At 48.7% G+C, this 15,221-nt stretch overlaps 1 protein-coding gene across 1 annotated transcript; it reads left to right on the top strand.

The window, feature by feature from the left end:
* The first annotated feature begins 11,939 nt into the window (after positions 1–11,939).
* On the top strand, positions 11,940–14,439 carry CRYAA (crystallin alpha A). The gene is made up of 3 exons (XM_040056119.2): positions 11,940–12,137; positions 13,065–13,187; positions 14,230–14,439. Exons 1-3 carry the CDS (start codon positions 11,949–11,951, stop codon positions 14,437–14,439), a joined length of 522 nt encoding a protein of 173 aa, XP_039912053.1. The 5' UTR covers positions 11,940–11,948.
* The last annotated feature ends 782 nt before the right edge of the window (positions 14,440–15,221 follow it).

Below are 15,221 nucleotides of genomic sequence, written 5' to 3'. Positions count from 1 at the left end.
GTCTCATCTACCCCAAGAAGGGCCTGAATTTTATTTATTTACTGTCCTTAACAAAACAGGAGATAAACGTGCTGGAGATGCAGTTAGACTGGAGGGAGCCTGCAGCAAGGGGCTCCCAGGATCCCCCTGACTCCTTGCCTCTGCTTGGAATCTCTCTGAGAGGAATGACAAGATTTGTCTTTACAAACAAGCCCTGGGTCTGCTAGCAGATAAAACTAGCACTGAGAGATAAGAGAAACAAAGGGAAGGATTCTACTGATTGATGAATGGAAAAGAAGATACTTGCCTTTACAAACAAACTGTAGGTTTATTTGTAAATGAAATTGAATATTGAAAGATGAAAGCAACAATGGGGAAAACACATAGATCCCATAAAAATTAAAAATTAGGGGGGTTATACATTAAAAGGGGTATTTTAGGTCTTAGGCATTTCGGGAAGTCTGCACCTCTCAAGTTCCTCAGCCAATGGGGAAAGAGAGAGGGAAATGTGGCCAGGAAATTGGAATAAAAAGGAGGCTGTGTCCTCCGAAAAACTGAGAGACCGCAGGGGAAATGCCCCATGGCCTCTCCCTTTATTTGAATAAAGTAAAAGGACTCTTCTGTCTCCTTTTGAATATAAACCTCAGGTGTTCGTGGATTTATTTTCCTAACAAGGCCAAGTGTTCAGGCTGGATGGGCTTTGAGCAACCTGCTCTAGTGGAAGGTGTCTCTGCCCACGGCAGGGAGTTGGAACAAGATGATCTTTAAGGTCCCTTCCGACCCAAACCATCCTGTGATTCTGTGAACGTGGGGAATCACCTCCACGGGTTGAAGAGGGATTGCTGGTCTAGCTCTGTGGCAGTCTGTTGGAGTCCAGGGCATTCCTTTGGTTGCCCTGGAGGGTCAGGGACCTGGGCAGGGGGGTCTGGGACCCCAGCCCGGAGCTCAGAGAGACACTGGATTTGATTTCAGTCCATGGGAAAAACTTCCTACACTGAGAGAAGGCTTACAGGCCACAAGAATGTGAGAAATAGTAGTTTAGCTTATCACAGAATGAGAAAATAGTAGTTTTAGGTTCCTAGCATTGAAGTGAATGGGGACAAGATGGAGAATCTGGGGCGTTGTCTCCTTCTTCTTCTCCTTCTTCTTCCCTCACTCCATTGCTGCATTGACGTGGCACAAAGTAGTTAGTGAGGATTGGGTCAGAGTAAAGATGACCTTGTTAGTAATAGTGATAGACTTTGGTAAGAAATAGTAAACAAGAAATATGTAGTAATTAGTATAAAAGATAAGGACAGCCCAGCTCGGGGGGAGACGTGAGGAATCCATGCAGCTGCGAACATCTTGTCGGACTCCGAGGAAATTGTAAGATAAGAAACAATAAACGAAGTATGCAACGTTGAAAAATCTAAACCTGAGAACTCCGTCTCTTCCTTCAGCTTGGCTCGGAGCTGTGCAGGGGAGCAAAGGACCCTGAAACCACCTCAATGTTGGGGTAAGCCCCCGAGAGCAGTCATTAAACCCAACCACTTCCATCTCTGCAGTGGCAGAGCAGCAGCACATGTCCATCCCAAGCCTTCTCCATGTCCTGCCCAAGCAGGCTCTCTGTGCCCTGTGTCTCTCTGGACAACTGGGCAGCTGCAGTGAGCACCCTAAGGCAAGATCCATGGCACTTTAATCGGTCTGCCAACGCCTGCTAAAGAGCCTGCTTGTTTTTCCCCCTCCCCATATAAACTGCTTTCCTAGGCAGTTGTCTTCACTGGAATGTCACGGGAATTTTGCTGCGTCTCTAGACCAGAAGTGGTCCTGAAATCACGGCTGCCAAAACCGCCCTGTTAGCGGTGCTTGGGTGTTGAGCAGGTACAGCAGTGCAGGCTCACCGACGGCTGCTGTGTAATTACACATTCTGCTAGACAGCTGCATTAACGAGGTCAAATCCTCACGCTGTTCGGATGTGGCAGATAGCGTGTGCCTGGTCCTGAGCACCCCTACATCCGGCTAAACGTCGGGGAAGAACAGAAATCGCTGCTCTGTTCATTTTTCCTGGTGATTCCCCATCCCTAGTCTCTCCATCCCTGTGGCCAGCGGAGCACGGAGTGCCACCTGCAGCACAGATCCAGCTGGGAAGCGGGATGTGTGCCACTTTTGGGCTAGTGGGGCACTTGGTGCAGAGGTTAGGACACGCCACACGTGGGAGGACAGGATGCAGCAGGCTGAGGAAGGCTCAGGCTGTACCTTTCATCTCTGGATTCTGTACAGTGCAGGGCGTTTAGACCGAGGGTCACATAGCGAGGCTTTGCTCTGCAGCTGAATTTCCCATTGCAGTTGGAAAGGTTTAGGGAATGAGCACAGGTTGAGGAGTCATCCTGCAGGAGCAGGTTAAAGCCAGTGCTCACCTCCAAAGGGTACTGCTGCCCTCGAGATAAACTAAAGAGGTGTGAAACAAGGCTGCAGCACCTGTGAAACCTCAGCTCCTCCCTTTGCACCTTCTACTGAGGGTTGATAATGCGGATTTCCCCCGCCTCTTGCCTATTTGTGCCGGGTATTAGAAGAATATGGCCCATTTCCTGGGGGCTGCTTGGGAAGATGCGATTGCCTGCGGACCGAAATGAGCTGGGAGATGGAAACTTTGAAAATCAGATGTGATTTAAGGGTGAGGATGAGGCGCCGATGTTTGTCCCTAATGTAGGGAATTAACAGCTAACAGAGCAAGTCGCTGGGATGGATGAGATTCCTGACTAATTCAATCGGCAGTTTGGGTGTTGGCGCTTTTCAGAAGGTTTGGAAAAGCCTTTTACAGGTGCCTGGGAATGGGAACAACGAGCCCGCTGAACCCCGTCCAGAGCCGTGCAGATTTTCAGAGCCCGGAGCATGTTTTGCCTGAGTGCTTTGTAAAGGAAAAGCCAACTCTGCAGTGTGGCAACCTCTGGGAATAGATGTGAAATGGATGTGGAGCATATTGTGATCTCAACTGAGGGCTGCACATTGCGTCTGATATGCTGTGAACCCACTGGAAAAATTGCCTGCGCTACAGTTCATGGGGATAAAAAGCCCTTGCCAACCTCTGTAAGCCATGGAGCAGCCATGTCCAAACCCTTGGAATAACATTCACTGGAGAAGGGAAATGTCCCTTCTGCTTGGTGGGAAGACATTTTTCACACATCCTTACAAGGGCTGCACTTCTACTCACATGCCTTGGAATTCTTAGGTTCTGGGAATCCCAGAGGTTTGGATTCTGTTTTTGGGAAGGATATCCTCATTTTCCTAAAGACACATGCCAATCTTTATTTTTTTTTTTTTTTAATGTTTTATTGATCAGAGCAGATATTCTCTTGGCTGATTGTTTATTTCTTCAGCCAAAGTGGATCATTGAAGGTCAAGATAACCCATCCCCCTGGATCAGGGCAGAGGCTTGCAAATATAAGTGTCACAGCTGCAGCAGGGCACAGTGGCTGGCTCTTCCACAGCTGCAGCCTCTTGAAACTATTGTCTTCAGAAAAAAATAAGAAGAACCCCCAAATTCCAGAAGAAGGTGGTGCAGGAGAGGAGAAACAGAATGCACAGGGCCTGGCTAAGTTTAGTGGTGTGGGTTGGAAGAGCAGGAGGAAGGGTGCTGTGTGTCAGTGAATTTTGAGACTCTCAGGATTACTTTTCCCATAGGGAAACGTCCCTTTGCCCTCTGTGGATGCTTTCTTTACACACCTTTTGGGTAGGCCTGGGACTACAGCCAGCCTGGTCATGCTTGGATCCCCTTTTCCCCTCTCCAGGGTAATCAGCACCAAAGTGTGAATATCTCCTTGCAGGTAAGGAACCTCTCCTTCCACTGGGCGAGTCCTGCCCACCCTGGAGAGGAGCAGAGCTGATGGAGCCCCCAGGACCATATTTTGTTACCATAGGGATGATTTAATGTCTGCCCTCCTTCTCCTAACCCTCCTGTGCTTGGATCATCCTGGGGCAGGAGCCAGCTTCCAGCACAGGCTGGGACAGGAAGGGGGTGGGCACAACACGAACGTAAAAGCAGTGAAATCTTCATGCCCTTCAGAGAATGGTGGCCTGCTTTTAACTCAATTGGGAGGAGCAGGCAGCTCTCTAGAAGCACCCACTCTTTTGGGAACCCTGGAACAGGTCTGTAAAGCGACACAGACCCAGAGGGAGACTGAACGGCACTGACGGGTTTTAATCACTCCACAGCACAGAAATACACAGATATCCTGGTGGATAAAACTAGAGAGTCAGAGCCAGAGCAGGACAGGACTCTGTGACCTTTGGAGGTACAAAGGAAGGTTGAACACAGTCAGTGGCAAAACAGCGGATGTCGCTGAAGGAGAGTTACCTCTCAGATCTGTGTGTGTGGCTGCAGGACATTCCTCCTGTTGTGCTCTAGGTGGAGAAAGAACACCAAGCCTTGGGCTGTTTTATTTGCTCATCTGCCTGAAAGCTATGAGAAGGCTCCAGAACCGTCCTCCTCCACCCACAGCTGATCATAAAGTGCATTATTTAAACCTTTATAACTGTGAGCACCCTCTTTAGGTCGCTTAAAAGCCCCTCTGTGATCTACAGGTCACTGTGTCAGTCTAGGGAGTGAGAAATGTTATCCAAGTACTTTTATGTTTGCGTGCTGTGAGTTTAGATTGGGGACCTTGCATTTAAAAATTATTGCTCTGAATTTCCCTCCTGTTATTGCACCCACAGCTGCAACTCCCCTCCACTGCCCACCACTTTGCCCAGAACTGACATACAGATTCTTTAGTTCCTTTTACTCAGCAGCTGCAGCAGGGATTCTTCTGTTTGCTTGTTTTCCCTCGCTGTATTTGGTCCCCCGGCTATGACCTTTTGACAAAATGCATAAAACATCTGGGAAGGAAAAAAAAAAAAAAACAAAAAAAAAAGAAGAAAAGAAAGTGAAAAGAGGGTTTGTTTCAGACCGCAGATGCTGTGACAATCTTTATCATTTAACCTGAGTTATACACAGCAGAGCCGTGGCCATGGGTGTAGCGTCAGCAGCACCAAGGATCCCATCTGCGGTGCCTGAGCCCTTTGCTGTGGGTTCAAGTCTGGGAAATGTGCTGCTCCCCAGCTTGATTATCCCTTAGTGTGTGTCTTCTCCCCCTGCGTGCTCTATCAGCCTCACAAGCTCTCTAAGAGACGTCCGGGGCAATTGTGGCTCGCTGTGGCTCTTTCCCGTGCTCCGGGGACGCGGGGCAGGCACGACCCTGTGGCGTGCAGCAGCTGAGGAGCCCTGCTGAGGTCAGGCCTGGGCGCAGTGACGCACGAGAGCCGGGCTCAGCGTCCTGCTCGCCGCGCTAATCTCCGCTCCGCTCACCTCCAGCACCCTCCCGCTAATGCTCATCCTCACATGAGCGCGCGCAAATCCAGCAAGAGGATTTGGCAGCAGCTTAGACAAATGGTTCATTAGGGTCTTTTCTCTGCCAAGGGGTGTTTGGGGTTTGTTATTTTTTTTGGTTTGTTTTTTTTTTTTTTTTCCCCCTTGAGGTTCCCATCACCGAGCTACTGTAAAAATAAATTCTCCAAGTCACCAGACAGCTGCCATCCTAACAGACTCGTCTGGCATCCAGGCGTGAGGGACAGGGATCATTATCCCAGCAAGAGATGGCGGGTTTTTTTGCTCTCAGTTAGGCTGCTGGATGAACAGAGTGCGTCCCTGCGAGCCAGATAAAAGCTGTGATAGTTTTGTGTTTCTGCTCAGCACAGCGAGATTTGCAGATCCTGGTACTTCTGGACCTGGTGGAGGTTCAGAGAGATTCACTCCTGTGAAGGAACGTCTTCTCTGGATGTGTGCTGTTCAATCACTGTAGGTTTTCTAGTTTAAAGAGCACAATTATACAGGTAGCCTGTGTACACACACACAAGGTGGTGGAGAATCGAGCTGGTTTCAGTGTCTGTAGCGCCAGCAGGTCTCTCAATACCTCTGGCCTGAATAAATAGCAAACCTTGCCTGTCCAAACCCCCTTCATCCATGCCCCTGTTAGATCTGATGCTGCCTTCTTGCCCTGTCCACCATCTGTAAACCAGTCTGCACTGACAAACAGCTCAATTCCCAGTCCCCCATTGCACCTGAGCACTAAACAACCACTGCAGCATCACCTGCAATCAGGCAACTTTTGGAGCTTTCCTGGGTGGCTTAATGATTCACGCAATGATGTCTGCAGCCAATGCTTAGTGCTTCCTGCTCAGAGAGAGGCAGGCTCAAACCAGGACTGTGGCTACAGCGTTTGCAGAATGCCTTCTACAGAGCTGCTTGTCCTGGTCAGACCTCTCACTTTCCATGGTATCGTCTCTTCCAGTCTTCTCTCCCCCAGACCTCCTCCTCCTCTTGCCTCTCCTTTATCTGCACCAGCAGATAAAGGCACTTTTCTTTCTGGCTACTCACTCTCCTTCCTGGCTACCCACTCCTGCCTGTATTCCATACTTTCCCAGTACAAAGGGTGGGTATCAATCCTTTGGAGAAGAAAATTCTATATGATCACCCTGCAAGGGGCTCTGCAGGATGAACTGCTCAGTGCAGGAATGCTCATGTGGACTGTGAAGAAATAACCCACATGTAAACAGTCAAGAGCACTGGAAGAAAAAGAAAATTTCTTTCTGAACTCAAAGCTGTGGCAAGTTGTGGTTTATATTTGAAGAGGTCTCTATCTGAAAAGATATCTTTTTTTAAAAAATTTTATTTAATTTTTTGAGGTTCACACCAAACCAAGAATGGGCATAATTTCTCCTTTCTTCTGAAAAATAGACAAGATTTTAATTCCTCGAGGTGTTGCATCATTTGCCATAATTATTTGCTTTAGATCAGTAAACATCATGTCACAAAGCAACCCTACGCTCTCAAACCCTCTGGTCTGAAAATAAAAATGGATCTAATTTCCAGAGCCAAGGGAATATTTTATACAGCAGGACAAGGGGCCATGGAAAGCTCAGGGAGATGAGATCTGGTTAGCAAAGCAGGGGAACTCTCTGAAGCAAGCTCTGTGGAGTTGCAAGCGAGATGGTTTTATTTAAAGAAAGGACCAGGGGAGTGCAAAGGGCTGAAACTGTACCTCTGCCAAGTCGTTTTACAGGATGATACTCACCTGAGATCTACAGATGGGGAGGAACATCACTGCTTAGCAGCTGTAGGCTTCCAAACCTGCTCCTGTCCCCGTTCTCCTGCTCTCTGGGTGTGTGTGAGATGCTCTCTCCTCATTTCCCACTCTCTGGGAGCTGCTGCACGCTGGGAAGCAAAGAGCATCCCTCATTCCCTATGCAAATCCATTGATGAAAACATAAAATGCATTGTGCTGCTAAAACTTGCTGAGCTTGTTTGACTAAGTGCCAAGGATTAGCAGCACGTAAATTCACCATTGATTTGACAACAATGATATTATGTGCCCTAAACACTGATGGGATTTGTTCAGTGTTTAGGATGTGGGCTCTGATGTGGAAAAAAGGGATTGCTAGTAATTTTTTAAGCCTCTTTGGCTGCACCAAGGCAGACTGTTGATATTATATAAATTCTTTAGATAAAATAAATATCAGTCTTAGGATAAGTAGAGTGGATGTTTAACTTTTTCCATGTACAGCTGAATTGTAAAGCTGACTGTGGATTGCTGTAAACTGTAAAATGAAAATTGCCCCATCCCTCTAAAATGGGCTAAAATGAGATGTTGGAGTAAAAAAGAATCACAAAGGTCCGCAATAAAACCAAGGACTATGCCTTAAAAGTGGTGAGGTGAAGATTCCTTTGTCGGTAGAAGACTAAAAATGTCCCCTCCACGTCTTGTCCCCACTGTGATTGTTCCCTCCCTGGTCCTGGGGTTCATGGGCACAGCCCCTGTGGGACAAAAGCACTGCCAGCATGAGTGGGGACCACCTGGGACAAACCTTGGGGTACAGGGCTGACCATTCATCAGGCAGGAGCTGCGGAGGCGAGGGAAGGGAGAGCTGTGGTGGTTTGTACCAGGACAAGCTTAGCCAAGAGTCTGGAGGGCAGCAGCTGTTCACCTGCTCCCAGCTCAGGGATGGTTGAGAGGCATGGGAATTTTGTAGGGCTCTCCAGGGGTATGCTGGTCTCTCTTTAAAAGGAAAGCAAGCCCAGTTTGGTGGCTTTTTTCTTATATTTTGTTTGTTTGTTTGTGTTTTTTTGAAGGTGCTCAGCACGTAGTGACCCTCCCACTCACTGTTTTTTGTTTGTTTGTTTTTCTGTGAATGATCCCCCAAGAGTTGTTTTCAAATGTTCTCTGCTATTAATAAGAATCACTAATGAATCTAATTTTTTAAAAAATAAGAATAGCAGCTGCCATTTCTCATGCCAGACCTTCCATTGCATTGCCCTGCAGCCCCCACCCCAGATAAGCATCGTGCAAGCTGCACTGATAACGTGGTCTCTCTTCCTCCCATCCCTTGTAAACGTTAGCAAGATACCAACAGCATTCAGAACTCATCAGAGTCACTGCTTTCCTGCTTCCTGTGGTGTCTGGTGGGGAGGAAAATGGGTCTCACTGCTTCTATACTCACCTGCTCCTTCCTCCACCAGCATCCCAGGTCTGCCTTGGTGGAAAGGTTTGAAGCTCCTGGCCCCGAGGAACAGGAAATGACTCTTATAAAGAAAGGGCTCTTCCCTTAAAAAGAAAGAAACAATTTCTAGGGAAAGCTTTTAGTAAGTGCTTAGCGGCCAAAACTGATAACCAGGACTGAGCCTGGCCTTTCTGCTTGACTGCTTGCATTCTGACCTCTATGACTTCATCCTGACTTCTTGCATCCTTTCCAAAGCTTGGTCTGTGCAAGATTAAGAAAAGCATGGTCTTTTGTGTCTTTTCCCCACTCACCAGCTTTCTTACACGTTATGAAGTATTTTCCATCGCAGCAAGAGTGGCAGGGAGAAAATCACTTCGTTATTTACTCTAGTTTCGCATCCCTCTCATGATCTCCTTTTTGTAACTCATAGATTTCTATGAAGTGCAAACGGTCTGACTGGCGTGCTGCAACAATTTTATCATTAAATATTGCCAGAGATTGCTCAACGCCTTGTATCATCACTAAACAGCTGGTATCTAAACACAGAGGACCTTTTAAATGAGTATAGCTGTGTTTTGGGGGTTGATATGTGCATTAGAAAGAAAAAGCACTGGGTTGCATTCCTGTTTTCCATGAGAAGTACGTGAAGAGCTGCATCCTCTGCAGGGTGACAGGGTACACTAGAATTGAGGGGAAATGCAGACCAGAGCAGAGTGTACCTTTCTTGGCTCTCCTGGGGCTGCAACAAACCAGCTGGGAACAGGAACCCCTGTTCTGTCAGCACTTCAGAATCTCCTACAAACCCTCCACAGTCGCTGCTGACCAGTCACTGCACCTGGCCAGTGACTGCTCCACTTCAGTATTTGATTTTTTCTTCACCCTGGGCTTGCACAGAGCTTGGCAAGGGTGTGGAGACAGCTCTGGGCTCTCCTGGAAATGGGGAAGGTGGGAGTCAGTCATGCAGACAAACTGGGAGCAGCTAAACCCAAGCAAGGGCTGTGCTTGATTGCTGATGGCAGCTTTACTCAGGAATGTGGTCTGGGATTTCTTCTCTTGGTCCTGGGCAGTATCCTTTACTAAATGTGTCTCACTCACATGCTGGCAATTATACATCATGGTTTAGGAAGGGATTGTTTCAAAGGTAAGCTGGACAGCAGAACATTCTGGAGGATTTTCTCAGTTTGACTCACACTCTAAACTTGCAGTGAAGCTTTGGAAAAATCTGCCTTTGATGCATTGCTCTTGGGTGTGCTCATGACCATATGCATTCATTTTCTTCCGTTTTCTTCCATTCAATTTCCGCCAACAAATCTCACTGCGTTTGCTCAGCAGGTGATAATGATGCTCAAATGTTGTGTGTCTTGTGAGGTCTGGTCTGCTGAACTGGTGAAAAATGATCACTTTCTCTTCTCATACCAAATTCTCACTGGATGAGGTTCATCTCACCAGCTCTGCTCGTCCAGAAGGAGATTAAAATTAGAATTGCCTCCTCAGCTACCTCCTGAGATACAGACACTGCTGAAAGGGGCCTCATTTCACCTTTCCTACCCACCCACAAGATGACGTGATCTGGAGGCATCTGTTCCTCCACTGACTGGACGGGCACCATGGACAACACATTTGAACACGACACAGAAGTTTTAGATGTGATGCATCTCAGGAGATTTGTTTTTTTCCAATTTTTTTTTTCCCCAGAGCCATGCAGGCAATGTGAAGTCTGCATCAGAAAAAACAACAAACAAACAAATAAACAAAAAACCAAAACAAAAAAACCCCCTGTATATGAAATTTACATTTTAGTGAAATATTTTTGCCCACAAAATACAAAAACGTCTGTCCAAGACACATGGATATCATTAATTCTAGGGAAAACCATGAAAATGTGGAACGTGGTTCCAGAAGAAAGGAAAGACACAAAACCACAAAGTTGGCTTCTGCTTTTCAATCATTTGAATGTGTGGTAATATACATAAGGAATTGGCTCTTTAGAGAAAAATGAGAAGTATGTCTTCAACTGAATTTTATCTGAAATTATGATAAGATGCCAGGTGATTCTCAGCTGAATATCACTCAGTGACAGAAAAGCCTCAGTGCTTTTCTCAGTTTAACTCCTCTGACCTGGGATGATCTGATTTCTCCCAAAGAAGAGGGCAGTATCTCAGCCACCCTTGGTTTCTTTAGTCCCTGACAATGTGAGAGGATGATTCAGCCCCTCATATCTGAAGAGCCTTCTGGGAGTGCCCTCTCCTCTTTTTCTTTCGTCCTCTGCTGACTGCAAAAGGTGCTGAGATGCTCGAGGCTCCCAACACCAGTGCTTCTGCTGCTCAGAGGCTCCTGCAATGCAATCCCTGCATCTCTGGATGTGATGGAAATGGGGTTTCAGCTGCGGCCACAGGCTGTGAGCCTTGCTGTGAGCCTGGCTGCCCTTTCAGTGCCCAGCCCAGCTCAGCTCTCTGGCAGAGCCCGCGGTTCCGGCGGCGGGCACGGTGCCCGTGGCCCGGCAGCCCAGGGTGCCAGCTGACCCCTTAAAGGAGGCTTTAAGTGAAACAGAAATGAAAAACAGCTGTAACCAGAAATGCGTGTTAAGCAGGATCTGTGCTGTGACACCACGAGATAAATGGATCTCCCACATCACTCCTGAATCAAAACAAGGACACTCTCAAGAGCAGCTCTGGGACTGATGTTGAGGTCGGAGACCGAGCTTGTTTTTCTTTCTTTCTTTTGCCGAAGTATTTTTTTGTTAAAAGTTTTTGTTTTGTCAGATAAAAAAGGATGCTCTGCATCTTTTGTTAGTCCTGCTTCCCTGCCAGTCGTGCCATGATCCCTGTGCCATGGGTGTCAGGCCCCTCTCGAGTGGCAGAGGCAATTTGTAGCGTGTTACAAAAAAACTTTCCCCTTCTTCAACCTAAATCAGACCCTTTTTCCTTGCTTGGAAGAAAGCTGTTCCATTTATTTGGAAGAAATATTGAGTTTCTGCTTCAAGGAGGGGCAGAAAAGCAGCAAATTAACGAAACCCGAGGTCAGGTCATGGAGACCCACGGAGCAGATCTCTTCACAACCATCTTTGAGATGCCCACCGGGGTGTCCTGTTCAGCCTGCTTGATTCCACAGGGGACATGCCAGCACCCCTGGGCACCCCATGCCTCTCAGCCTGCTGCCTGGCATCATCCCTCCAGGACATCTGGCACCGATTCTAACCAGACTGTCATTTCCAGGTCAGTCTCCGCATTTCTGCTGACCACGTTGCCTCCATCATGAGATCATGTCTTTCCAGAGGAATCCTGCTAATGCCTTCATTCTGCGAGGCCGGTATAAATAGGGGGAGCTTCCCTGGGGCAGCACCGCGCAGTCCAGCCAAGGCATCGCCGTCTCCCCAGCAGCGGCTCTGCCCCTTCCGCTCTCCCCTTGCAGCCACAGGTCTCAGCAGCAGCAGCAGCAGCAGCAGCAGCAGCAGCAGCATGGACATTACCATCCAGCACCCCTGGTTCAAGCGTGCTCTGGGACCCCTCATTCCAAGCCGTTTGTTCGACCAGTTTTTTGGGGAGGGTCTCCTTGAGTATGACCTCCTGCCTCTGTTCTCGTCCACCATCAGCCCCTACTACAGGCAGTCCCTCTTCCGCAGCGTGCTGGAGTCGGGCATTTCGGAGGTAAGGGCCCTTTCATTTCCTCCCCTTTTCCTTCCTCCCTCTCCTTATGCCTCCAGCCGCTCCTCTCCACACCCATCTCACACTGCTGTTGCCCCATGTGAGGGGACGAGGAAGACCCCGAAAATGCCAGGCACAGCCCACACACCCCTTCTTGGGCACAAAGGGAAACCCTCGCTGGGGGCAAAGCTTCCCTTTGAGAAACAGAAGCCGTTCTGGCTCCTTTGGAGGGTTGTTTCCAACACAAGAAGGCTGGTTTTGCCCGCTATGTGTGTAGCAAAGAAGAGCAAGGCTGCTCCCAGAGTAAGTGCCTGTGAAGGCAGCTCACCATGGGAGAGGATCTTGGCAAGTAGGAGCTTTCTCCACCTTGGGAGTTCAGTGGTTTTAGCAATCCCTCACTGAAGGACCGTGGAACAGTTTTCTGAAGGGAACTGTAGGGAAATGTGTAGCTGTGAGGGCCGTGATCTGAAATTCAGGTACAGGTGCTTTCTGTAGCCCTTTCTTACTGCTTTCCTCCCTGAGCTACGACCACAACAAAACCATAAATCACTGAAAGGACAAGACACGTGCTACCAGAGAGTCTTACGCTGGTTTCCATCCCCTCTCTGTGCCTGGTCCACCTGGCAGGTCACTGAGTGCTAAAGGGTCCCTGGCACAAGAACAGCAGCAAGGAGTAAGCAGCGCCTCTCCCCAAAGCAGTAGCCAAGGTGCAGACACCTACCATGGCCTCCTGGTGACCCTGACGCCTCCCAGTGACCCCGACACCTCCCACGGCCTCTCAATGTCCCTGGGTCCCCACAATGGGAAGAAGACCGTAGTCACAGAAGGACAAAGTGCCAGACCACCCCTTTTTTTGGCCTTTAACTCTGTGGTGGCGTTGGCCTCCGCTCCCAGAGCTCGGGCCTCACTGTGTGACAATGCTCGTTTCAGGTGAGGTCTGATCGGGACAAGTTCACAATCATGCTGGACGTAAAACACTTCTCTCCCGAAGACCTGAGCGTGAAGATTATTGATGACTTTGTGGAAATCCACGGCAAGCACAGTGAAAGGCAGGTAAGTGGAAGTGATGGTGATGGTGGAGCAAATGGGGAGTCCGGCTCCCGTTCTTTCCAACAGTTCTCAGCTGAAGGAAAAAAAAAAAAGAATGTGTCAGAAGAAGGAGTTAATTATGAATTGTCATTATTGGCGTGGCCTGTTCCCGTAGAGCCCCCACCTGATATCTGACAATAACAAGCTAATCCACCCCTCCTTTGTTTGTTTTCGATCATCATCTTCCATAGCCGTCAGATGACGATGTCCATTGTTCACTAATAACACTGGGCCAGACACAGAACATCATCTGGCGCTGCTGAAGCATGGCTGAGTTTTCATAAGCCAGAATCCTTAGTGAAAACAGAGTTTTTCATGTGCCAATCTGAGAGAGAAAAGCAAGAGCAAACAAAACAAAAGAAAACCAACCAAGTGCCTCGGGCTTGGAAACTTTTAACACGGATGTCATGGAAATATCTGTGGGGGTCGAAAAGTGAATTATACCAGCAGGGGTTTAATTCTTCTCATACACATTTTTGGCCAGACAAAGTTCTAGCCTGGAAACAGTATGCATTTTTTAATGTAGTTATTATTCTCATGGCCAACTTTAAAAAAATAATTGCATTTCTCATTCTTTCGACCAAAAAAAGAAGGGGGCCAGGATTGTGTACTTTGGCTGACACGGCATTGCAGCCCAGTAAATAAATACGTGGGCGCACACGTCCACCTTGCTTTTACCTTCCCAGGCCTCCAAACTTTGTCTCCAAGCATCCTTTGAAATCAGAGGTCCAAACCAGACCCCAGCCTGGGATCAAACCTATATGGCCAAAATCACTCCCTGCTGCCCTGCTCAGCTCTTGCAGCTTCAGAGGCGTCGCACCTGCCCCTACAAACCTGTAAAATTAAACCCAGCAGAGACGTGCCCAGGGGTGCTGGCGGTGCCGTGTCACGATGAGCAGGGTGATTGTGGATCCCCTGCTCTGGGGAGCCGCACGCAGGGAGGCACGGCGCCGTGCCAGAGGGTTTCTGACACGCCTTCCCCCCCCCTCTCCCCACTGCCTCTCAGGACGACCACGGCTACATCTCCCGGGAGTTCCACCGCCGGTACCGCCTGCCCGCCAACGTGGACCAGGCTGCCATCACCTGCTCCCTGTCCAACGATGGCATGCTGACCTTCTCGGGCCCCAAGGTGCCCTCCAACATGGACGCCAGCCACAGCGAGAGGCCCATCCCCGTGTCCCGGGAGGAGAAGCCCACCTCCGCGCCCTCCTCCTAAGCCCGCCCGCCACCGCGCTGGGCAGGCGGCCACCACCTGCAGGTCTCACTCCCAGAGCCTTTGCGTAGATATCAGTGAATATCTGGAGGGGTTTCTTCTGTTGGTTCCTCCCCCACTTTGTTTCCTCTTTTTTTATGTTTTCTTTTCCTTTTTTTTTTTTTTTTTTTTTAAATTTGCTTTTTTTTGTTTTCCCCCTTTTCCCTTGGATGGAACGAGGGGCTGGGTGAGCTGCTGGTGGACTTGGAAGCTTAAACCTCGTGGGGATGGCACGGATGGCAACGCTGCCATGCTGCTGTACTTGCTGAAGGGGTCTTTGTCCGGTGCTGTAGCCCATATCCACCGTCAGGCAGGAAGAAATGCATGAGTAACGCTGGCTCCTGGTGCACCAAGCATTGAGGCGGGGCTTGGAACAGGGGGAAAAGCCCTGCAGAGTTGCTGTACCCCACTCAGAGTCAAACTGGTTACTCTCAAACAGCAACGGAGCCAAGACCCCGCGTCCGTGTGACGAACCTGCCATGAGTTCCTTGCGACCGCAGGAGAAATAATAATAATAATAATAATAATAATAATAATTAATAATAATATCTCACCTTCGGGGGGTTGCAACGTGAATTTTTTTTATTTTTCTTTTTCCCAGCAAAGTGTTTAAGTGTCTCTGTTCACACCTCTGCCCTGTCATTTCCCTTCGGGACAACTGGCAGGAGGACAAGCATGTCTTTCCACTGTCTTTGTAGGCCCTTGGAGGGGGGAGAGGGGGGGCTCACCGCTGTGCAGAGGCTTCT

Source organism: Hirundo rustica, chromosome 2 (assembly GCF_015227805.2).
Source record: "Hirundo rustica isolate bHirRus1 chromosome 2, bHirRus1.pri.v3, whole genome shotgun sequence".
Classification (NCBI taxonomy): domain Eukaryota; kingdom Metazoa; phylum Chordata; class Aves; order Passeriformes; family Hirundinidae; genus Hirundo; species Hirundo rustica.
The sequence above is the reverse complement of the archived record's forward strand: the minus strand, read 5'-3'. Positions and strand labels throughout refer to the sequence as shown.